At 38.2% G+C, this 25,696-nt stretch overlaps 1 protein-coding gene across 1 annotated transcript; it reads right to left on the reverse strand.

The window, feature by feature from the left end:
• Positions 1 to 1,746: 1,746 nt before the first annotated feature.
• Positions 1,747 to 25,696, reverse strand: LOC138042446 (disintegrin and metalloproteinase domain-containing protein 10-like). Its single transcript, XM_068888334.1, has 14 exons — positions 25,473 to 25,696; positions 25,225 to 25,366; positions 18,293 to 18,399; positions 17,942 to 18,176; positions 17,051 to 17,177; positions 16,277 to 16,409; positions 13,146 to 13,355; positions 11,585 to 11,751; positions 10,366 to 10,543; positions 9,464 to 9,626; positions 7,524 to 7,622; positions 5,503 to 5,587; positions 3,573 to 3,927; positions 1,747 to 3,067 (listed from the first exon to the last, which is right to left on the reverse strand). The coding sequence occupies exons 1-14, from the start codon at positions 25,534 to 25,536 to the stop codon at positions 2,844 to 2,846; spliced, it is 2,289 nt and encodes a 762-aa protein (XP_068744435.1). The 5' UTR covers positions 25,537 to 25,696; the 3' UTR covers positions 1,747 to 2,843.

The following is a 25,696-nucleotide window of genomic DNA, read 5'->3' on the forward strand; positions in this document are numbered from 1 at the left end:
CTTTCTAGCTGCAAGAAAAAGGAAAGCGCTCCTGCTTTCTAGATGCAAGAAACAAAATTCGCTTTATGTGAGAATATTTTGTCTTCACACTAAACTTCAGAAAACCAAAACCTGTGCAAGGACCAGGAAAGCTCTTTCATAATAACTAACAAAAAACGATGCTAATTTGCCCTTCTAACACCTTCCCTACCCCCCCTCCCCCCTTCCCCTGAGATTCGAACGAAATTTTTCTTTTAAAACGTCATGGGTTTCTATAAAATAATATTTTCTTCGGATTGGAACTTGGCTTGCGTACACCATTTGCATTGTAATAACATCCATGAACAAAATTTCTCCATTGTGATTGCCTAAGAGAAATGACGTTTTCAGGTCACACAGTGCAGAAAAGAGGTAATTCTATCGAAAGCCATAACTTTCTTATGTAATCTTTATTCTTTAGGTCTTGAAGTTTTGGAGTTTTGTCATAATGTACTGTGGCAATATTATTACTTAGTAAATTTTCAGCTCCGACTATTGCATTTCTAGCTTTTTGATTGGCTAAAAAACTCCGACTATGGGGCAAAAGTCGAAGTTTTACGTCATATGGAAAATAGTGCGCCAAGATGCTCTTTCCGGACGCTTTGTAAAATTGCGGAAATAAAAATCGGCGGCAAAACCCGGTTTGAGAATTTACTAAAACAATTATTCCATTCGCCCTTGTTGGATATGAAGTGATTATAACCAACTCGCGCTACGCGCTCGTTGGTTATTTTATTACTTCATATCCAACTCGGGCTCATGGAATAATTGTTATGTAGTGTGGTTTTGTCATTATGTGACGAGGTTTAAGGTGGCTAAAGCCAGTTTCAAAGCTTTCAAGCAACGTTCTTAGAAGGTTTGGCAGCGGATTCATATTCAAGTTAAATCTGTGCTTTTTTAAAGGTGGTTCTGATTCTGCAGTAAATAATTTTTTTGAAACTTCGCAGAAAGTTTCATCTTGGCCTTCTGATCACTTTCCAGCAATAAAAAATGTTTTTGAGATATGAGCAACTTAAGCCAAAATATAGGGTGTTTCTACTGGGCTTCCCCGTTGCCAAGGTGACTTATTACGTCATAATGATGACCTCATCTTGTTCAGCAATAGTTGGTGTTTCAAATGGTACCACAACATTGCTTTTACGTGATACAGCGTGTAGTGACGATCTTTCTAAAGAGAGTGTATCTTCTAAGTGTTGAAACTGGTTAGAGCCACCTCATTACGTGTTGTGTTTCCATCATGGCTTCTTATGAAGTGCTGTGTTTATAATCACATAAAGGGAGAAACTGAACGTCATAAAACAACGTCATCACATGAAATGTAAACACAGCACATCAAAAGAAGACCTCAACACATCACGATGGAAACACAACACGTAACCGTCACACCTCGTCACATCGTGATGGAAACACAACACGTAACCATCAAACCTCGTCACATAATGACAAAACCTCACCACAAGACAAAACTTCAAGAGCAAAAGAATAAAGATAACATAAGAAAGTTATGGCTTTCCATATAATTCAGTGCAAAAGACGAAATAAACAATGCACTCTAACTGGTCAATAATCAGAGAAAGTCACAGATAGCCGATCAAATAGTAACCCTGGATAGCGCAATTTCTGCGTGATTACGTGATACGCGTGCGTTTCTTCTGCTTAATTACGACAGGACTTCTTGATATTTTTTCATGTCTATTATTAAAAAGTATTATTCTACTAATAATATGATTTTTCTCGTGCAGATTGGAATAAATAAACACTCGTAAATGTTTTCAAAGACTACAAATTGCTCTCGCCCTACGAACTCGTGCACTTTTACTAGTCCTTGAAAAAAAATATACTCGTGCTCAGTTATTCCAAATTCCTCTCAACACATAATAACCCTACATCAACTACCACCAGATCCGAGGACCTTTGATGCACGGTCCAAAACAACTCTTTTGGGCAGTGTTGGAAGTGGACGGATAAGTATTGTGTTTCTTGGTGTTTTCACACCCACCACAAATGCTAAAACAAAAAGCCGCTATTTTCAAGGATAGAATTGGTATCATCGAGCCTTACAACCTGCATGCTTGCAGCGAAACGTTTCTGGTAAATTGCGAATTAACACTGTTCACGAAAGAGAAACAACCCGGCTTCAAGAACATTCCCTGGAGGGGAACCAGATTGCCTTTGGTATCTGCAGGCCAGATAAGTATACGGCTTAACTTTTATATGAAACAATTATAACGAAGTGAGTGAATCTATAAAATCTTTCTGTGATCCTTGCTGTATCTACAACAAAGCTTATCAAATTTAGCGCTGAACAATTCTTGACTTACTTGAGCATGGGAATGGAGGCAAATCCGTTAAGCGCTAAAGGAACACGACCCCATTGTCGAGGCGTGAAAAAGCACCACCTCTCATTGCGTGCAAGCGGACAAAAAAGGCGAGCTATGAAAATACAATTAAAACCCGCGTAGAACCTAGATTTAAGAAAATGTTTATAGGATAAGATTTTCCATCTAGATCCCCTTTTACAAGAGCCTGCTTTAGGCCAAAATTTTTAAGCAGGTTCCTATTGAAATCAAATAGGGTCAAAAGCAAGAATTCGTAAGTTCAAAGAGCGTACAGTTTAGCTTTAAAATGCAGAAAAGGTTTGCTATAGAGCTGCAGTCGTTGCAGACACTTTGTCTCTAAGAGAGCAAACGTGTAAATAAGTTACAGACACAGCAATGGTTCCCTTTGTTCGCTTAGAAAAAAAAAGGACTCATTTCAATATATATATTAGAACCTTTTTAGACCATCAAAAATCTATGTTCTTGTGCGCGGGTTTTGATTGTATCTCAACGTCGTGCACCGTGCATTTCCATTGCACTGTAGGGTGGGGGATCTTCCTCGAATCCTCCATGCCTGGGATTCCCTCGTGCCCCGGAGTTGCCTTGTGGGGCTCGAGATCTTGGGTTGCGTTGATTTCGCCCCTGTGGTTGTCGGCGCAAAGTCAGCTCGCGAGCCGGCTTCCTGTTGGGGTTACTACTGGGCGTATGAACGCTACAGACCTTGATAAAACCTGCAAGCAGAAAAAAGGATTTTGGAGCGGTTTTCAGTTGGGTGTTGTCAAGTCATGGCCACAGTGATTTCTTGGGCCTATCATCGCCCAGACTTTTCCGCGCGACTTATTACCTCAGAGATAATAATTAGGTTACTAACCTTGTCCTCTTGATCCGTACTGTAAGTTACGGATCATCACTTTATCCCCGTTGCGGCCATAAATCAACAAAAAACACTCGGTCTGTAACTTACAGTACGGACCTCGCACTCGGTTAGTAAGAAGTATATATAAACGTTTCCGAGGATCCTTTTTCGGATTATTAAAAAAAAAGGCCTTAGTTACTAGTGAAAAAAATGACGCCACTTTCTCTACCAAAGAGTGGGAAAATAGAATCCAATGGTAACTTGGTCCAACGCCTTTTCCCCCGCTTTGCTTTGCGCAGTGAATGACTAATTTGACTGTCTACATTAATAATAAGAATTATTGTGATTAGTTGTTTTCGAAGTTATCGTTAGTTCATTACCTGCCATGAGCAAAATGAGCCCCAGTCCCATAAGCGCCACTGCCCACCAGTATTCCTTGATCCATTCAAAATAACCTAGGATAGCCTCCTTGCTGAAAAACTTGTTCTTCAGGCGAGACAACGGTCCATCGGCATCCACAGCACGGCATTTGAGGAAAACATCACAGTAGCCATTGAAATCATTGCATGGCGCGCCAGGAAATTGTCGAATTTCCCGATTGCCCATTTGAGCAAAGGATTTAGTTGGCAGGCAAGCACCTTCTTTCTCTTTGCAGCACACGTCACAGAGGTTTGCCTCTTGATTACATTGGCACTCCAGCAACTTCTTCGCCAAGCAGATGGAACCGCTGCAAACCTACAAGAGCGCACACGATTCATTTCAGCCTTTCTACACACCAAGAAAACACCGAAATCCGCAAGACAATATAAAGGAGTGGTATTGTTCTCGGTCACGAGCTAAAGAAGCACATGCGAAGCTATGCTTTACCTTTTCCAAACAGCGTGGGGGTTCTTTAACCATTTCGCCCCCCCGGGGGGGGTTTCTCTATTGACGAGTAAAATCGTCTAGCGTTAGACAGTGTAAAACCTACAAGTGTCACTTCTAAGAGGGAAAAGGGTAAAGGGGACATAGTTTTGAGTGGCGAAGATGACCCCTTTCGCCCCTATGGGGCTCTCAACTGGCGTTAGACAGTAGGGAGTTAAGAAACCATGACGGCTACGGCGACGAAACGTCACTTCAAACAAGAGGCGACGAGTAGCCTACACTTGGTCAACCTCGTTCCCAGGGTCACTCTTCTCTGCCTCCCTTATCGTTCATAAAAGAGACCCTGGTTGTGGCCGGTCACGTGGCTCCCAAAATCTGGGTGCTTTTCCAAATGTGTGTCAAGGGAGGGGTGGCAGTGTCGGCCTTCTCATCTGATTTTGTGGCCAGGCGTAAAACGGGCATCGAAACGTTTCACGGCAAGGTGTTTGATGTATATTACACATGAAATTCGACGTGAAAGGCAAAAGTTGTTGTCTAATCGATCGGACGGAACAGAAAATAAACTCGCGTCGTTCGAATTTTACTTACGCCCGTGTGAAGGTCCGGGTTCAAAGTTCCTTGAAAAAGCTCCAGAGCAGTCGAATTAAGAGATAACGAAGAAGAATGCTTAATAGTTTGAGGAGAAAAGGTTTTGCTGTGCAAGAAAGCAAGTGAAACGTTTATCCATGGGAAAAACATGTTCGGCGATCGATCAGTCGGTGTCATGTTTATTTTAAAATATGTCGCGTATCAACCTTAACTCAAACTGTGTGAACAAGAACATGTGCAGGTATTTTATTGTGTTCTTTGAGTTTCGTTTTTCTTTCAATGTTAAAGAAAGTTATTCTTAAGTCGCAAGCTTGCACAGCGAGTAGGCAGTTCTAACTTATTTATATTCCAGCATCCTCGCATAAATTGCCGTTGTTGTATTTTTTCCTTTTACTGCAGTGACACAGCTTGCTGGTTAGCGTTTACAACACAAATCGTGAAGTATATTTTTAGCGTCGGTAAAATAAAAGAGACATTTTATCAAGCAAACGAAGTGTGTGGTGTGTTGCTTTATGATAGTATATGTTCTGCAGAAGGAACTTGAGCTACTAACGAAATCTCTTTTTTTGTATGACCGTTAAGATGCAAGTTCCCCCCGTGATGAGCTCATTTAGCTCTTCGGGCCAAGATGCGAGTGAATTAAAAAAAGGATTAAATCCAGCCTCGATTTTATTGAAAGGCCTGGTAAACTGAGCACAGAACTGTATAACGGCCTATTAGGGTCCGCAGCTGTTGAACCCATGGTATCCGGTCACTTCGTTCCATTTAACGATCACATCGTTCCACAAAATAGTCAGATCGTTCCACTTTTAAAATGACGAAATAAGTATTTAAATAACTACAAATAACTTGACGTACCCCTGACAAACAAACTTGTCTTCCATCATTGCATTCAGTTAGATTTTCCTTTGGGGCTGGCTCAGGACACGTAGCATTCATTCCACTGTTGATTGTCAAGGAAATGTTTGCAGCGAAACAGATGTCTTCACACCAAGTCAAAAGGGAGCTTAAGCACCCGCGTTTTTGAGACGCGGACGGCAACCGGAAGTGAGCTGTTTTCCCTTTTATCTTGTCTTCACAAAAGCACATTTACATTGCTAAGTATCTTTTCTCCATTACAGATGATTAGTGTAAAAATCTGCGAGACATCACTGCCCTGGCACGCGAAATGTTTTCTTCCGGTTGTCGTCAGCATCTCACAAACGTGCGTACTTAAGGACGGCGCGTACTATTTTCATTGCGCATACGTTCTGCGCATCTCGAGATACTCTGATTTCCTATGGCTGGTGCTTATTAATACAGGGATATTTTTGCGCGGTTTAAAACTATCCGGAAATAGTAGATCTTAGTAAGTACTCTGAGTATCCAAAGAGAAATTTGGGGGTAACCATGCATTTTGAGAGATAATTAAGCTTCAATTTGAGAACGAACGCCATACATTTCTTTGTATTTTAAAGCTTTTTACAAATATTATTCATCAATTATCTTTGAAAAATGCGTGGTTACCCCCAATTTTCTTTTTGGATTTCAATAACACTTGTTAAGATCTACATTTTCTGCATAATCATAAACCGGGGCAAAAATACCTTTGAATTAGTAGGCACCGTCCTTAAGCTCTCTAATGAATGTTCGAGAACCGTGCAAACATCAAAACTGCTCAACACAATACAACAATTGATTCTTTAAACGTCAAAAAAGGCATTAACTAATTAGAATCAACGTCAATACATCCGAGAAAAATTCTCCAAGCAGAATGGAAGAGAGCAGTACAATTTCATTTCAAATTGTACTCGCGGTAGAGTTAGTATACTATGACAATCACGCGCGGACGACTGAGGGCAGAAAAACGAAAACTCCTTTTTAATAAAAGCACGGGACAAATCTTAAAGAAAAATAGAAAAAATCACAATAGAACGAGATTTCTACAACCTCGCTTAACGCAAATTACATATAGAATATCTTTCTCCGAGAATCGATTGAAAAAATTTTGTTCATTGTTAAGTAAAGTAAAGTAAAGTAAAGTCACTTTACTTAACGTCGGTAGTTCCTTGAGCTACGAGGCTGGTATCCGAATGGAAGCCGACGGTGCACCCTTCACCCCCATCCCTCTGTCAGTGCTCCATTTTACGGGTATTTAAACCTATAGCTACACGAATCAGAGGAAAGTCAAAACAGATGCTGAAGCCACCGAAGATCGAACTGGGAACCTCTTGCTCCGAAAGTCAATCACTAACCAACTGGGCTGGGCCTGCTCCTTTGAATTACTAACAAACTTTGTATAACAAACTAAAAGTCGCACGATCTTCTCGTTCAATTCGGTATTGGCACTCAGATGCTTTGAATATCTCAAACTGTAATTGCCTAAGGGCGTGTCCACTTTTGAGAACTTCAAAACATCTCTCGTACGTAACAGATCCAAATAGGCCAGTTTCGTATTCTCACAGCTGGACTGGATCTAGTATGAACTGGAGGCTAATGCGGGCAAAATAACTTGCATTTGAAAAGATTTGCCCGTATTAGCCTCCATTTCATGCTAGATCGAGTCCAGCCGTGAGAATTCGAAAATGGTTTATTGACTTGACATTGTGCGATTTTCGATAAAAAAATGTTTTCAGAAGCTCATGACGTTGAAACGTTTAACTCTGGTTCAAAGCTGGGGTTTTTTGAGTTTAAAAAATTCCTTATTTTGATGTAGCGTAGCTCGTGCATTTTCCTGCGCGTGCAGCTTCGATCTTGTTCTTGTCCATATTTCGGCATAAAATCCCCAGCTTTGTTCCAGGGAAAAGAGTTGGGAGGGGGGGGGGGGGGGGGGGTGGGGAGAGTGTCAAAAAGGTTCTCAAAGTGGAGTATTTTTTTCTTTACTAAGTGTAAAAGGATACTTGCAGAAAGAAGCATTGGCACACTCAGTTTCGTTTTGACACAAAAAGGTTGCGTTTTGGGGGTTGCATCCACTGCTGCAGCAAAGACCTTGACTTGGGCTATAGCAAAAAAAAAAAAAAGAAAGAAAGAGAAGGGGGCACAAGCTCATTACAAAATCAATATAACCAAAGTTTTACCCTCTTTGTAGCAAATCTTAATTCCTTTAGTAAACCTAATTTTGATGTGCAAATGAAAAGCAGCAAAAGGGAAGGGGAACAAATAGAGAAGAGAAGTGAGTAGTTCAATCAATTTGATACCCGTTGTTCTCCCCATTGTAATGTTTAGGCCCCACCCAGGAAGACAGCATTCAGTGGGAGGATTTTTAATGACTACTGATTGCTCAAATAAGCCTACCTTAGGGTCTACAATTATCTGCAAGACTTAATTCTGAGAACACGAAGCATGAAAATACTGGATAAACATAGCATGGATTACAGGCCTCTTATTTAATAGAGGGTGGCAGTTAACTTTCTAGTGCACAAATCAATGCCCCTGAGCTGCCATGTTGGATTTTCAGGTGGGTGGGATAAGGAGACCCGCCCCTACCCTTATACCCTCTCATTTCCTAATTGCCTGTGACACACCCCCTTGGTAGTTTTGCTTTTCTCTTCTCCCTTTCTATGCTAAAAACATTTTGCAAGGAGAATACTGAACTGGATAACATTAATTAGTGTCCACGAAATAACGTATTATTTATTGTATGGTAAGCAATTCTCATGCTAAATGGAGCAGTCCGATTGGCTCGGTCGGGAGTTTACAGTAAGGACCATTACCATGGAAACGGTCCGTTCCGTATTTTTTTCTCTCCCGGGATATTCAAGTCGAGCGAAACAGAAAAAGTTTAACAAAATGCAATTTAATTTTTCATCACAATTGTAGCAAGTGGAATTTAGTTTTACATGTAAAAAGTTCTTGTTTGAAAAAAGCTCGCTGATGGAAGACGAAGATTACGAACATTCACCAAGCAGAGTCAGATCGCTTATAGAAACGATTTCATATAATGAACAACTTACTAACCTCACCAGCTCGGGACAGTACCAGGGAATATTGGCCCTCGATTGTTTCTGTACGGACCGAGCGGTGCCACGACCTTGGGCCAATAATCCCCAGTACGGCCCTCGCGCTAGGTTAGAAAGAGGTTGGTAAAAGGAAAAGATTCAGAAGGGAGTGACCCGAAGATGTACCTTTCGCTTTACTTACCACGCAAGTTCTTTAAACTCACAATTTTTTACAAGTATTTCAATGTACAAGTGAAAGTACTTCACACAGTCAATGAAAGGGATAGCCACTTTGAAATCGGTGGACCTTCGGCTTCGGCAGATAACACAAACTTTGGCCTTGATAATTAACAATTAAACCCGTGACCCTTGAGGACGAAGGGTCTAATTGTTTTAGTATCACCCAACTAGTCGGACAGAAAAGCAATAATAAAGTTAGCAAATGGAAGTTGAAGGGCTATTTATTTGGGAATAAAACGAAAGAAAGCGTCACGCTTTCCCCTACTCGAGGACTATGAATTATAGTCCTCTTGTAGCGTAGCCAATCAAAATGCAGGATTTGCATTAGTCCACTAGTTGGTTGATACTAATTATCGCTATCATGCTCAGCCTCATCCAATAATTGTTAATTTATTGTAATAGTTTATTCTTCTTGAAACATTATGTACACGTAGGCACAACAGAGCCCCAAAGAAGACATTTTAGTAAAACTTTTAAGACTTCTGAAACTTCTGATACCAGCATAAGACCTTTAAGTTTCAAAAAAGTCAGTTTTCAAAAGAGTGGGAAAGTTTGAGGACAAAAAATTTCTTTGTATTTTAATGCAGTACATGTAGGGACTCACCACCAATGAACAGCAGGTGAAGCTTTACAAAAACACACCGCTTATGATGTCAACTAACCTGCATGTACCGTTTTGAAGCGTACAGTCGTTGCTACGGTCAGTTCCAGTAGTGCGACCATGGCAACACTGATCATCCTTGCAAGTCTGGTCAACAGTATAACCACAGTCACATTGTTCGCCTTCTTCCACAATCATATTTCCACAGAAGGCCTCAGCTGCCTCTAAATATCATGATGAAACAAAATCAAGTCAAGTTTTTGAATAGGAAATAGACTATGAACGCGAGCGCATTTTGCGATTTATGGGCACATGTGATGTTTTGGAAGTTCTCAAAATTGAGAACTTTCAGAACATCACAAGGAGCCATAAAATGTACAATCATTTTATACTCTACAAAATTACAGTACTCCATCACTTTGTTTCCATAGCAACTTCCGTATTGCACTCTAAAAATTCTATTGCTTTTAATAACCTATTCATGTATTTGTCATTGACCAATCAGGGGCCAGTTGCTTGAAGCCTGGTTAGTGCTAACTGTTGGTTACAGCGGTTTTCAAATGAGTGTCGTAAAACCAAAACCAAAGTAAGTCCAGTAAACCAATCAAAACTCGAAGTAATTACACATAGCCAACACAAGTGCAGGAAAATGTGCACGCACAAGCCATGACTGGTTTTGGTTTCACATCTAATTGGTTGAAAAAGTGGTGCGTGAACTTTGAACCAATCACTGAGTGAAGTAATTCGCTAATTACTTTCGACACTCAATTGAAAACCGTTCTAAGAGGTTTCCATGGTATTTAATGCTGGTTAGGGCTAAACATTCTTGGAGCAACCCGGGCCAGAAATGGCATATTCTGTTGAGTATATAGTAAAATTGATCGTCCAAAACATCCCACCTTAAAATAATTAATTTTACAGAAGAAAAAACTGAACAAATCATAACATTGAGGTCTTAATTACTTGTAAAGCAACACTTAGAATCAGTGCATCGTCCTTTCACATCCATCACAGTGTTCATTTTTGCTCTGCTGCAGGATGAGAAAAGCCTATTATTTTTTTGGTCTCCACTTGTGGCTCTTGCAAACATGATAAAATTTCCATCAGTTCCTCCAGGGGTACAAGCTGCAGTGCTGTCATGCTGCAAACAGGGAAACAATAATTATTTGATTGATTGAAAATGAATCTACTCTAAATCATAAAAATGCTTAGGAATTTTACGTTATACATGTACCATTCTAAAAATTTCATGTGATGGCAATGATGAGCTTTTGCCATAGGGGAACCACCATAAAATTTGGCCATATTTGCTTTTCAGTTTGCTCAATACTTTGTCACTCCTTCTCTCACATTTTGGTAATGTTCACCAGCGTGTGTTCACTGAAAATAGGCACTCTTGAGTAGGGTTTGTAGGGACCTCACGCAAAAACAATGTTGACAGGAACAAAAACACCAAAGAATGGGTTTAATAAGCAATATTAGTATAATTTTCAGCGGTGAATATAAGAATTTAGTGTTATATTCACCACGCTACCTGGTGAATATAACATTTTGGAGGTGCGGCTGCTAAGCCAATCAAGCACTTTTTGTGCCTTTTATTTTTATTGTTTTAGCACGTTGTTTTGCACTTTCTTGATATTCACCGCTGAAAATTACACTAAAACAATTATTCGCCTCAGGTTCAGTAAATATTTAACAACTATTCACCGAAGTGGAGGTGGCTAGCGGTGGATATTTACCGAGCCGCGAAGCGCGCGAGTTCAATGCTATCCACTGTTTTAGTATATACTAATGGAGAATATTTACTTCAACTATGTCTCGGTAAATATTCACCAATATTCACTGCGCCTTCGGCGAATAATTGTTTAATAATGGCTCTACATGCTCAGTAAATGTGTTATACAGTCTGGAACATTTCTTTGACGTCACCTGCTAAACAAAGTCTAACATAAAAATGTGCAAATTTAACATTCTAAAGAGAACGTGATCATGGCGATAACTTTTCATATTTCTTGCTTATTGCATCAATTCGCCTAAACATTGCCATGGTGATTTGTGGCTAAGAAAACAATTTGCTACCCTTGCCTGTTGCTAGTCTTTGTGATGTCACCAGTCTCTAACTATTTCATACAGAGTATACATGTATTATACTTGGTAACAAAGGATAATCATTGTGACTTACTGGGGAGCCAAAATTGTGGCCAGTTTCATGAGCAAAGGTGATCTGGGAGACCTTCTGTGAAACTTGCTTGCCATAATTGATGAAAGTAACGACTCCTGTGTTCAGACTTTTTTCCTTACCATCCCTGAAAAATGTGGCTTTTTCGCAAATTCCACCAGCAGCGTTACCTTGAAATCAAAAATATAATGAGAAGTCTGCCTGGATGCACAATTTTCCTTTTATACATCTTTACACTGAATGGACTAATCAGACAAAACAACGGTTTCTCCCTAAACAAATCAGGTATCTCATGTATCAAAACAGCTGATGAGGTTACAAAACTCAGTCCACCTAAATGATTCAAGAATCAAACCTGATAGGAGGTTTGTTAACTACATGTACATTATGGTGCGATTGCACCAAGGACTATCCAACGCAACTCCAATGACTGGGGTAAGAACAGAACCAAACCAGGGATTCCATAATGTTAAGCCAAGGAATGCCAAACTACTGTAACACTGTAAAATGCAATCTTTGCAGTTCTGACCAGAACACAGGAAAATCCATTCTGTCCATCAAGCAAATTAAAGGTGACAGTTTTTGAGTAGATGTAGGAGATGTTAACAGGTTGGTACATTTCGCTGACCCCCAGTCCATGGACTACCACGATGGACTACCGAAATGGACTACCAAAATGGACTGCTAAATGGACTACCGAAATGGACTACCAAAATGGACTGCTAAATGGACTACCGAAATGGACTACCTAAATGGATTTCCTAAATGGACTGCTAAATGGACTACCAAAATGGACTACCTAAATGGACTGCTAAATGGACTACCCTAAATTACCTACCTTGAAAAAATAAAAAGATTACTAAAGCTTGGTTATTTTGATCGATCTCCACCATCTTTTCTTTTCTTCTTCAGGTCATAAATACTATACGGTAGCGAATATCGCAGATTTTAGTCTTAAATAAGGTAATGGATTTGGGAAGCGGGCTGCTCATGTGTCATGTGATCTACTTTTGAGTTGTATCTTCTTTACTTGCCATCTTGAGCAAGGAATGGTCTATACAAGATTATAAATTCATCTGACAGCGTGTCAGTCATCACACGCGTGAAGAATGAATGTGCTGACAAGCAGCATTTAAAAAGAAAAGATGGTGGAGATCGATCAAAACAACCAAGCTTTAGTAATCTTTTTATTTTTCAAAGTACATGTAGATAACAATTATTTAGGGTAGTCCAATTTGGTTGTCCATTTAGCAGTCCATTTAGGTAGTCCATTTGGGGCGTTTCTATAACACCAAAATAATAACACACTGACAGTACCAAGCAACATTTTTATTTCTGCCGTAAGCATTTTTAATACTGTAATCCATTTTGGAAAGTAAAATTTTGAGGAAGTGGTGTCAAAAGTTAGTGTCAAGCCCTGTAAACTGCCCCCACTAACAAGTAAAATCTGACCTCTGTCCCAGACAGAGTAAAATCTATGAAGTCTCACTCTTCTAGGAGTCAATAGCATAAAGCCCCCCCGCCCCCCCAATAAGGTTCCTAAAAGGCTAATTTCACCAAATACCTGCTTCACCAACCCACGCAAGTCCTAAGACACCACCAGTAAAATCTCTGTAAGTAAAGATGTATGCTAGACAAAAGGCATCATGGTTTTCCTCAGAGTTTAATTCAAGGAGCTTTTCGACTCCAATATTGTTATCCCTGTAAGGATTGTTTGGTTGTGCAGCATCGGTGCTGTCATTTGCAACCATTCGCTGGATTTGAAATTCAATTCCTGAAAAAAGAAACAAGATTATTATTCGAAATAAAGCCATTTTTTAAAACATTTGACGATAAAAAACTGGGATAGAATATTTTTAAAAAACATTATTAAGAAAGTTTTTCTCTCCTTTTAATTTTCAACAATTCAAAAGTTTTACGTAGTAAGGATTGTGTTTACATGTATGTGTACACATTGCAGCTCACGAGTAAAAAGAAAGCATTTTTTTTAAAGTACCGGTAAACTTCAAGATGTCATAAGGTTGATTTTTGGCAGCCATATTTTTGTGTTCAACTTACATGTATGTACACACTGATGATCGGCACCTGAAAAGTTGTGTGAAATGTTCCGAAAAATGGTGTACCACACAGACTTGACACTTTGAGAAGTTGTTGATGTACTTGTCTTTTATAGCATTTTTCATTTTCTTGGGATTTTGCCTTCAATGGTTAAGAATTTATTTTTTTGCAACTTGTGACAGTGGCGTGACAGTGAAAACGATCCATTCACTTTACCGTGTTGCTAAATGAAGCTTAATGAAGAGAAAAAGAAGAATGATCTCATGTTCTGAACCGCATTAATTTCAAAATTTCATGAAATACATGTCAGGGGCACTCAACGATAATCTTCGGTGAAATATGTGTTCGGGAGAGTCAAACTGTTCTAACAATTAATTTTAGGTTCTACGTTGCCTAACAGCTATAGATTTCTTTACTAAAACATTGCCTAAAAGATTCGCAACCAGGAAAAAGTAGTTCCTTATGTTTTCAGAAGGGGTATTTTTGCAATTTTTGGCACTTAAAAATGTCACCTAGCAGTTTTGGATGAGAAAATGGTTTCGGTTGGGAGTTCTTAGAAGGTACATGTAACGTTCAGCTAGCAATTTCTGAAAAGGAGATACCATTCCCTAGAATTTTCGGACACTTTTAATTTTCAGCTAGGATATCCGAACAGATCATATATTTCTAGGTGATAAGAACATCACTTTTAATAGACAGTCTTTGTACATTACAAGGAACCTAGAAATGTCTCTCAAAGGCTTATGGCAATAATTTGCTCAATGGGTGCCCTATTAAATGACATGTACTAAAAAATGTAATTACAGTGACCGGACGGGCCAAATTATCAGTTATATAAACTGTTTTTAATTCCGCATAATCAACACGTTTATGGTAAAAAATTTCTGCACAAGTTTCTATTTTTTTCCGCAAAAGCCCAGACTAAAGTTGACAAACAGCGGGATTAGCATGTCACACAAGCCTTCTTGTCACCTGTCGTGGAGATGATGGTGTGAAAGAAATCTGTTCGCCTGGCAACGCAGTTGTCATTTGCACAGAGGCTAGAGCTGAAAGTGCAAAAACCTGGAGTTCGCCAAGCAACACAGTTTTGATTTGAGTAGAGCTGATGGCACAAAAAATTTAGTGTGCCCAACAGTGCAGTTGTGATTGGTGCTGAGCTGACATCTCAAAAATCTTGAATTTGCACAGCAACACGTCATGATTTACATAGAGTTGACAGCACCATTGTAGCTCATTTTAGACAATTTAGATCATTTCAGGTCATTCCTTGTTTTTGTGACTATGATCGTTTAAGAATAAGCCTTCTGCACAATGCAATGGTAAAACAATGATAAATAATAATGTATTATTAGTACATGTATATACTAAAAGAGTGGATAGCGTTGAATGCATGCTCTGATTGGCTACTCAAACTCAGGATTTGCGGCCGAAAATATTGTTACTTACATGTAAGCGTTGCAGGGATAAACCAGTTAAAATCATCATTTTGCAGTATTATTATCTTAGCAGCGCGGGTTACAAATATACATCACTAGCAACTGACACTGAGGTGAATACATGTACATGTAGTTGTTAATTATTATTATTATTATTATTATATTATTATTTTAGTTTTATTATTATTATTATTTTTTTTTTTTGTTGTTTATCACCAAGACTCAAGTGCTAAAAGTCAAAGTGCTTTAATTTATTATCCACATTTTCCAATCTCTTGGAAACACAGGCTTGAAAAATTTGCTAAAAACAGAAAATTCAAAACTGTTACTAACAATAATAACATTATTTTTTTTACCTTCCCTTGGTGATAAATTATGCCAGAATGCAAAATTATTAAAGGCATAAAGAACTGGTATATGCTTTATGATGCATCTTTTGCTACAAATGCATTTGTGAAGTTGGAAGATGTGAAACATACATGTATTAATTTTTTCTAGGCATGATTGAAGAAAAAAAAACACATGACAAAATTGAAGGACGTGACCACATTTTTCACGCAGGGGTGTGTCTTGTGTTAGGGCCAAGCTTTGCTTGCCAATGTGGCAAAAGACAGCAGCGCTGTAATTATTCACGTATAAGGAAATTATCATTGTCCATGTATTCACTGACAGGTTATAAGGTACATGCCACTCAAACTGTTGTTAGTTAAGAGATAATAATTTACATGCATTAATAATCACAATTTGTTAAATTATGATTATTGATTAATAAGATTATGATACAAGTACATTAAGTTAGACAAAAGCAATGGGCGATTGAATCTGGAAACACACACTGGAATGCATCATTAAGAGTTTAAGATGCCAAACAGGCTATTGTTAACAATCCATATGAATAAGGCCAAACTGTGACAGTGTTATAACACTGGCTGTGAAAATGACCTAGATCATTAATCTACATGTAACCTAATCACTGGCCAATTATTCTCTCCTTAATCAAAACAGAAATGATTAACACAGCTGCATCAAAACAGAGTTTTAAAACCCAAGGATTGGTTTGGGGCAGCAACAGTGCTGCCAATATTCTATGTTTATGGGGACACCAAATTGAATATAGCCTTCATAGTGATCTATCATGTATGAAAATGCTTCATTTGGGGCCTCATTTCACGAGTCACTGTAACTGTGTCTAAATACGTACCCTCAGGTTTGTCCCCACTTCCAAATACTGTACTCTTGTAAATGGCATTGGCAGCTTTTACATGGTTTGCCATAATTAACATGGCTCTTTCTTTGTTGGATCCTGCCATATTTTCAGTGAACAAATGGTCAGCCTGTGAAAAAGAACGATACAAAGCCAAAAGGAATGCAACAGAGTTTTCTATTATACCCTACTGGTTCACATACAAATTGTAACTACTGTATAAGAGCTGGGTACATCTATTAACTCATTAATTGTTTTGCAAACTTAATTTCCCATGAGGTAAATTTCTTGCTAGCTAATTAACAGTTACCGTTGTAATTATTTTTTAATTTTAAGGGAAAACACATGTTTACACTGATTTGAAATTTCCTTGTTTGCTACAGGTATTTTGGTGGAAGTATGTTTATGAAATTGCTTTTCTACTATAAGTTCAAGGTCAAGTTCAAGTTTATTGTTTTGCCTCAGTATAGAGCATAGTGTTTTCTTAAGTATTTGAAATGGTAATGGAGAGGAAGCCTAAAGGAAACCACTGGACTTATAAGGGATAGGCTCCCTCAAATAATTAATCAATTAATTATTAATATATTAGACTATCAACGGAAGTATGTATACATGTCAGATCATAGGCAGTGTATGAAACATTAAAATATACTAGTCTAGATTATTGTATTAAGCATAGATTAGGCTAAAAAAACAAGGGGAAAAAAACAGGGATTACAATGAAAATACTTATAATGAGAGGAATGCTTTCAGTTTATGGTTTCATCTCACCGTCATTCTTAAAGTACAAGAGAGTTTCTCAGGGTTAATAGACCCTGCTGCTCTTCGATATCTGTAATTATAAGGCTGAAATTGACTATGGTCTTCTTTTTCAATAATGTCTCCTTTCACAGCAGACCTGACATAAAAATAATGAATTATAATTAGGCCAGGGTGGCTGGTTATTTTGAACACAATAATTATTAACCCAAGTAGTCTGACACCTCAAACACTCTTGGATGCATGCCCCCGGTTGATGCTTAAAATCATCTGGTGTTTAATAGACAGTCTGAAAGTAAAATCTGTTCTAAAGGTCTCACTCCCAGGCCAGTTAGGAGTCAATGGGTTACCTTCTCTGTGCAGATATCACATTTTTTTGTGTAATTTATTTCAGATGGTATCACTATTATAATGTATATAAATTCATGAATGTACTCAGTTATGAACAACAGTTACTGTATGTGAGTGACAGTCAACCAGCTATGACATGAAGTGCTTTGAGTACCTAAAACTGCAAAATTTCAAGTTCACCATGCAGGCATATGTATGTGGTCCACAACCAGGCAGTAAAATGACCATCTACACAGGCATTGACACAAGCAAACTGGGCAGTGGCACTGATCAGTGTCTGCCACGAGAACTGCCACTGCCACTGCCACTGCACTGCCAGTCTGTAGCGAGTCTGTAGCAGTGGCATTGACCAATGACTGCCACAAGCAAACTGGGTTGATTGGCCATTGAAGGGTTAACAAGAAATCAAAGCAAATGGTCATAAAGATGGTTGAAGATGTGAGAGACAGGAGAAAGAAAAGGTTTTTGCAAAAGCAGGTGTGGTTGCTATTCTTGCCATCTGAAAGATACAGACTCATTGTAACTTATTAATTTATGGCTCTGGAAACCTACTTTTTCACTTCGTCCATCCATCTTTTCGTTCTGTCATTGATGCCGCAGCTTGCACCGTATGCATAAGGATAATGCACATCTCTGCTCTCATACATGACAGAATGGAAATCACGAGGAACATCTTTGAAATACTGCTTTGCGGACTCCACAAAATACTCGTCATTTCCCACATGAATCTTGCCTTCAAATATTCCGTCATCTGATATGAAGCCATGGACCAGAGATTTGTCATGACCTAACGACAAGTACAATGTATTAGCCTTGATGAAAGCTTGTTTGAACAAAGTACTGTATAATCTGGTAAGTGCCTTATCGCAGCAGTCACAAAACTCAATATAAAATACCCGGTACCTTCAACATCCCCTGCTACAACCTTAGCGGGATCAAATTCTGCATTCTCGGCGACAAAGTCATCTGTAAAAAGCTCTTTGTCTCTTCTGAGACGAATCTTGAATTCTCTGTTTGTAGGGAACAAGAAATGACCCAAAATAATGAAAAATGCAAAGTCTAAACCAAACTAAAAATTCTATTTTTAGCACTATCAATTTAAGATTTGGTGAGGTTGTGCATTTTAAAATAAGCCCAAATACAGATGGTTACAAATTTTTTATACATTAAGGACAGTGGACTAATTCAAAGGTATTTTTGCACGGTTTGCTGAATATGCGGGAAAAGCAGATCTTAACAAGTGTTATTGAAATCCAAAAAGAAAATTGGGGGTAACCACATATGTTTCGAGCATTATATAATAACCCAAGTTATTCTCACATTTTGATTGGTTCCTGCCTATGATCTATTAGAGGACAGATGCACGATTGACGTCACCATCAACTTTTATGTGAATAAAGTTTAATTCTTTATTATGTAAAACAAATATATTCCATGTTGCCGTGCATCTGTTCAGTAATAGATCACAGAAGACGTCAAAATGTGGTAAGAACATCAGTGACACACTTGGCTATCGCCTTGTGTGCCACTTTTTTGTTCTTACCACATTTTGACGTCATCTGTGATCTATTACTGAACAGATGCTTGGCGAGAGTGTCTAATCTGCGTGGGTGGGTGGGTCGTGGGTCCCTAACCCTAACCTAACCCTTTTTTTATCAATGACTGGAAATTCTCGAAACAGACAAGCCCTAAGACCTACCGTATTTACCCGTGTATAAGTCGATCCCATGTATAAGTCGACCCCCGATTTTTGATGGCAAAAAAAGCAATTTCTTAATTTCTTTGCTAAATGTTCATGGGATACTAATCTTGCATTCTTCGATTTCTGGAACTGTGGATTCACAAAAAATTAAGGGCCTCAAGCGCTTAATAGTTTTGTGGTTCAGCGATTGTTGTGTGTGCGGGCTCTTTGTCCTTGAATTTCGAAAAAGTTCTGAGAAAATCGAACATGTAAACCTCAAACTAACCTGTTTCGTTGTTCAAGGATAAAGGGCTTTAGAGGATAAGCACAACATCACAGAAGCAGGAGTCAATCTTTGAAAATAACTTCAAAAACGATGCGAAATGTGCAAGGTTTATTGGTTCTTGACTTATAATTTCTCACATGGTAAACGAAACAAAACTCATAAACCAAACAATACAAAGTTTGCAAAAGCATTTAAATCATCCAGGTTTGTATAAAGAATAAAAAACAATCATTACCAACCAGCATTTTTAGGCAACACGAGTGACGATCATGCTTGCACGTAAACACGAGGTATTGCGCCAGGTTACTAAGCCGCTGAAGGATCGCGTTTTATTTGAAGAAACAAGAATGTTTTTTAGAGCTTTCCGCCTTTGGAAAACGAAAATTTCCAGTGTCTATTTCATATTTGTGCTTGTGAGTATCTTCAACATTTAAAGTAAAACAAATCCTTTTTCATTTCAACTGGAATTGCTTTTACATTCATTTTGAAGTCTTTCGTCCACTGCGTTCATTATGCCCAAAGACCACATTATGATGTTAATTTTGAATAAATTTATTTACCTGGAACTTGGCTCGAAATCTTTAACCCATGTATAAGTCGAGGGCGATTTTTGGAGCTTCTTTTGAGGCCATAAAAGGTTGACTTATACACGGGTAAATACGGTAAGACAAATTTGGACAGAGCACTGAGGGAGCTAATATATATCATTTTTTATCTTCAAACAAACACAACCCACCACCCACAACCCACCTACCCATGACTCACCCACCCACCCACGCGCTTTAGCCTCAACCTGCTTGGCAACATGGAATCAGATTCTATTTGTTAAATATTTGTAAAAAGCTTTAAAATGCAAAGCAATGTATGGCATTCTTTTGCAAATTGAAGCATAATTATCTCTGAAAAATGCATGGTTACCCCCAATTTTCTTTTTAGATACCAAGAGCACTTGCCAAGTTCTGGTTTCTCCACATAGTTTTGAACCACCCAAAAATATCCCTGTATTAATAAGCACCGATGATAGTAAATCCGAGAATATAGAGATGCGCAGAACGTACGCACAACAACAATAGTAGGCACCGTCCTTAAGTACATGCTTGTATTTTGTGCACAGTGGTGGTGCAGTGGTGAGAGCACTTGCCTCCCACCAATATGACCCAGGTTTGATTCCTACTGAGTAGACTTGGCGTTACATGTGGGTAGAGTTTGTTGGTTCTCTACTCCCCTACGTAAGAGAGGTTTTTCTCCAGGTGGTCTGAATTCCCCCCTCCTCAAAAACCAACCTATGATTTGATAGTGGATTTGAAAATTGATTTATGTACAGTGTTCCAGATTAGTGCCCCAGTGTTAAATAATTATAATAAATACAGTTGACACTTTAATAAATAGAGTTCACCTTTGTGTGAACAAGTCTTTGAGTCCTTAAGAAAGTGTGACATCATAAAAAATTAAAGTTGTGAAATTATGGGATTTTTTGGGGTAATTTACAAGAGTACATGTACAACATCCAAAATGCCTACTCACCAAAAATTAACATTTCAGAGCAAAATGTCTTTGAGATATTAGGCTGAGCCCAGTTATGCTCTGATGACTCCATACAAATCCTTCTAAGTCAGTTCATAACAGAAGGATTTGTATGGAGTCACCAGAGCAAAATGGGACCAGTATCTCCAAGACAATTTGCCCCACAATGCTAGTTTTTGGCAACTACATGTAGATAGCTGAACATTGTGTGTGTTTAGTTATATATTTATCTATTTGTACTATGTAAGCATGATGTGTATCTTTTTTGTCTTTTATTTTGTATGTTAACGTAAGAAATTCTTTAATAAAAAAAATAAAAATTAAAATTTAAAAAAAAAAACTACATGTAGATGTTGTTCTTTCAAAATATCCCAAATAATCCAATAACTTTAAAAAATAATGATTTTTATGATGTCACTGGACTTTAGAACTCTTTTTAATGCAAACTCTGTTGATCTGGCACAGTAAATTGTTTCCAAACTATCCGATTGTGATGATGATGCTTTAAGACATCTTAATCTTGTCATTTCATTCACCAAGGTTATAATATTTACTTCATTGCAAATTATAAGCTCCATACATGTATACGACAATTTGAATCCTGGCAGTATTTATGTAAGTTACCTGGCCCCAGTTGCTCGAAGGGTGGATAGCGCTATATCCACTGGATAAATTGCTTTATTATATAGATATTGATGAAATACCAGGATTTCTCCTTTTACTAAAAAATCATATCTTCACCGCGCGCAGTGAACGTATCATTTTTATCTTTCACATGTGAGGATATCGCTGTCGTCATGGTAACGAACATGATTAGCCAATAAAAGGCGAGCTTCCTCTTTATTGTACGATACTTTTGTGCTTAAATATAATTCTCTACTACATTAACATTTTTATTGCAAATTTTACATTATCATGATTTGTTTTTCATAACTTTCATATCTTGTTTCATGTTACACAAGATGCGTGTTTTAGTGGTTGGTGAACAATTTTTCATCATTTCGAAAATGAATAAAACAAGTTGTTTTAAATCTAGACATTTCATCAATATATATATAATAAACAGAACATTACATGGCCGCTTGGGGATACGAATTTTATCTTCTCGTGCTGAAAGTATCTTGCAGCACTCGAAGATAAAATTCGTATCCCCGCGCGGCCATGTAATATCCTCTATATCCACTGAATAACTCAATTGGTTTTGCTAGTGTTTATCCGCTGGATAGTGATTTACATGCGGTGGATAGCGCAATCCACTTTTTGAACAACCGAGGCCTGGACAATACACGTATAATTGTAACCTGAACTTAGCTTACTGAAGCCTATAACTGCCATAAGTCTCCTACGCAATTAGAGCGGTAGAGCACCTGCAGTAGTAATACCCTGATCCCACAGGTTTTTTTTGACCCGTGAGAAAGCCGCGAAGACGAGTCGCAAAGCGGCGGGAAGAGAAAACCCTCTGGTTACCCTGGACTCGCACCTCACTTTCATGCAGATGCCAGGGTCAGCATCTGACCCTAAGGCTCAGATTGGTTGATATCTTTACAAACATGCAAATCAATATGATTGGTTCATTTGATTGGTAATATGGAAGGGGCACGTGATTGCTATTGCCATTAGTCTCCTTTTGTAATTATCAATTTCACACGTTTGACAGCTGGCGTATGCATGAAAGTGAGATTTAAGTCCAAGGTAACCAGAGCTTTTTCTCTTCTTGCAGCTTTGCGGCTCTCTTGCACCTCAAGAAAAACCTCTAGGTCCAGGGTACACTAGTAACAGGAACGTTGTAGATTCAACTGCTTTAAATAAACACTTTTATTTTTTCCGAAAAATTCAAAAGTCACCATCAAAGAAAATACATCTCTTAATTTCATTCAAGAGCGCTTAACATTGTTTTTCTTTAAATATTAAATTTTTGACCTCGGACATTGCGTTTCTAGCTTTCTGATTGGTTCATTTAATCCTGGTTATCAGCTCATGACCTAATATGGAAACTCATTGTCTCAAGTGTTGCCAAGCTAAAAGAGAAATTTTCCTGGACACAAAGGCAGAAAAAAGTGTCCAAGCATTCAGATTAACCCATTGACAGATGATTTTACTCATCAAAGGGGGGTGTCCTAGGGGGTTTGTGTTGTGAATGGGTTAAATGAAAATTTGATAAAACACTTAACAATTACTCCATGAGCGTGCATTGGATATGAGATGGTAAATAGCCAACAAGGCACGTAGCGCAGAGTTGGCTATAACCAGTCTCATATCCAACAAGCACAAATGGAATAATTGTTTTATTAAATTCGTTAAACTCCAGAAGATTGGAAGTACGAAAAACTGTAAGAGCAAAAAAAGCAAGAAAATCCAAGCAAAATTGAAAAAAATTGATGAAGATGTGATGTTGTAATACCTTGTGGTCAGACAGACACAGACTTATCACGAAAACATTTCTTGCCTTTTTGAGTACTTCTAAACGTCAGAATTGATCGAAGCTTTCCACAAAAAAAGTTTTCTTTTTGCTTTATTCAGACAGAAATTTCGCTTTCTGGCGGAAAAAAAAATTAGCTTAGCAACACCTAGCGCAATCAATTGCTATATAAGGTCAAACTAAGGTATATGGGCTGATAACCAAGATTGAGTGAACCAATCAGAGCACGAGAAATGCATTTTTAATTAACCGAGATCGAAAATTTAATAATAATCATTAGCATAAATACACAGGTGATTATACAAAATTGCGCGCTCTCATTGGCTCGCTATCTCGGATTATCGGCAAATAATCCCCTCCACGGACAAAATGGCTGCCAGTAGTCACTTTGCCACTGTAAGTTGAAGATGATTTCGCGTTGAAAGGTTTTTTTTTTTTCTCTTTTTTGAAATAATCACCTGTGTATTTATACTAAAACAATTATTCGCCTCAGGCTCAGTGATTATCGGTGAATGTTCACCTTGACTTCGTCTTGGTGAATATTCACCGATAATCACTTCGCCTTCGGCGAATAATTGTTAATTATTCCATTTGCGCTTGTTGGATATGACAATGATTTTAGCCAACTCTGCACATTACCAAAAAATTCTCATATCCAACACATGCTCAGGGGATAATTATTATTGTTAATTATCTCGTTTTTTATGGGTAGAATAAGTAAAAAAGCTTCATTTTTCGACCATAACTTGAATCGTAACAGTATAGCTGGACAAAAAAAAACCTGAACCTAGGCTAATGTTAATGCTCCCATGAGTCTCCAGGCTATCAATGGTAAAGCATTCAAACTACATGTAGTAAGCGAGGACATTACTAAACCAGGAAACAGCGAAACGAAACATCAAAACACCATATACGAGTCCCCACCATACAATGAATACTAACCCACAAAGATTGGATTTTGAGATTAAATATGGCTTTAGGCAAATTAGGCCTTAAGCATTATTGATCCTAAACTCAGTCTTAATCTTAATCCTAATCTTAATCTCAATTAATTAGAAGTAATCTCAAAATCCAACCTTTGTTGGTTAGTATTCATTGTATGGTGGGATCATGCACATGGTGTTTTGTTTTGCTGTTTCATGGTTTAGTAATGCCCAGTTGTCGTGAGGTGGTAGGTTGTAGGTAAGTGTCACTCGGATCATACGAACGGGCATTGTTTAAATGCTCAGCAGTGGCCAGGGAAGAGGTGTGTTGAAGCTTGGATATGACAAGGGTGAAGTACGTAATAGACTCAATTAATTAAACAATATTTATGCATGTATGTACTCCGTTTATCGGTCAGATTCCAAATTTAAAGCTCTTGATAGCCGTGACACTCACAGATCGTATAAGAGAAATTTTCTTTGTAAAACACCCAGCCATTTAGTTGCACGTTAACGGCATGTCATTATTTATCGTAATATGCCTCGTACAATGCCAGAGAGGGAGGCGACAATTTGAGAACTAGTAACTAGGATTTGCTGGAACAAAACGCAAATGGCGTGTTTGATCTGAACTTAGAAGGTACTCTGAAACTCAATTGCAATTTCTTTGTTTTGAAAACAGACAATAGAGTATAAGAGATTGCTCAAAATATATGCAAAATAAGAGCTTGATGGTTATCCAGTGTTTCCTAGGCTGTCAAAAAGATACAATCTTCATCCACATCTTATCTTTTTTAATATAATCATGCTAGAACTGTTACGTGACTATGCGTTAAAGGTCTTCGAAGAAAACAAGTTTGAAGATCCATGGACACTAGTTTTGAGAATAAAACTTGAAAAAGCAGTTACCAACGTACGGCATACGACATATTTTAAGGTTTGTTTTAATATTTTGTCACAACCTGCAGCGCAAGGCAAATTTCAAGGACCGTTGAATCTTACCTTCGTTCTGTTATTAAATTTAGCTCAATAAGGTGATCACTGTTTGGACTTGAACGTCTCACGCGATTGTGTTGATGGCGAACTGAAGCGGTGTCATAGTTTAGCGTTTCATACTGGTTAATGAAGTCCCCAAGCGGCCGTCCTGCGAAATACAAACACTTTGGTTATCGTGCATTCATCAAACCTTGCTCATTGTGAAGTGATATTCAAACTGAAATGACAAAGTAATAACGCAACTTAACACTTACGATATGACAATGCACAACTCCACAGAACAGCAAAAGAAGCAAAACAAACCGGAAAACCTATCATACTCTGTGAAGCCCGAAGAATCTGACAAAAGAAACTGAATTTAGGATCTTATAAAAAGGCCTATGAGCTGTCTGAGGGTTTGTTGTCTGTTCCAGAAGTGTCCAAAGTTAAAATTCCGAAGGAAAAGTTGATGTCTTCACCATTGAGGATGATTGAGTAT

This window comes from Montipora capricornis, chromosome 3 (genome assembly GCF_036669925.1).
Source record: "Montipora capricornis isolate CH-2021 chromosome 3, ASM3666992v2, whole genome shotgun sequence".
In the NCBI taxonomy this organism is placed as follows: Eukaryota; Metazoa; Cnidaria; class Anthozoa; order Scleractinia; family Acroporidae; genus Montipora; species Montipora capricornis.

Coding starts and splice junctions, on each gene's coding strand:
- LOC138042446 (XM_068888334.1), bottom strand. CDS start 25,536: ATGATAGGTTTTCCGGTTTGTTTTGCTTCTTTTGCTGTTCTGTGGAGT. Junction 18,400..25,224: donor AATTTAATAACAGAACGAAG/GTAAGATTCAAC, acceptor CCCTACAAACAG/AGAATTCAAGATTCGTCTCA. Junction 16,410..17,050: donor CTTGTACTTTAAGAATGACG/GTGAGATGAAAC, acceptor TCTTTTTCACAG/GCTGACCATTTGTTCACTGA.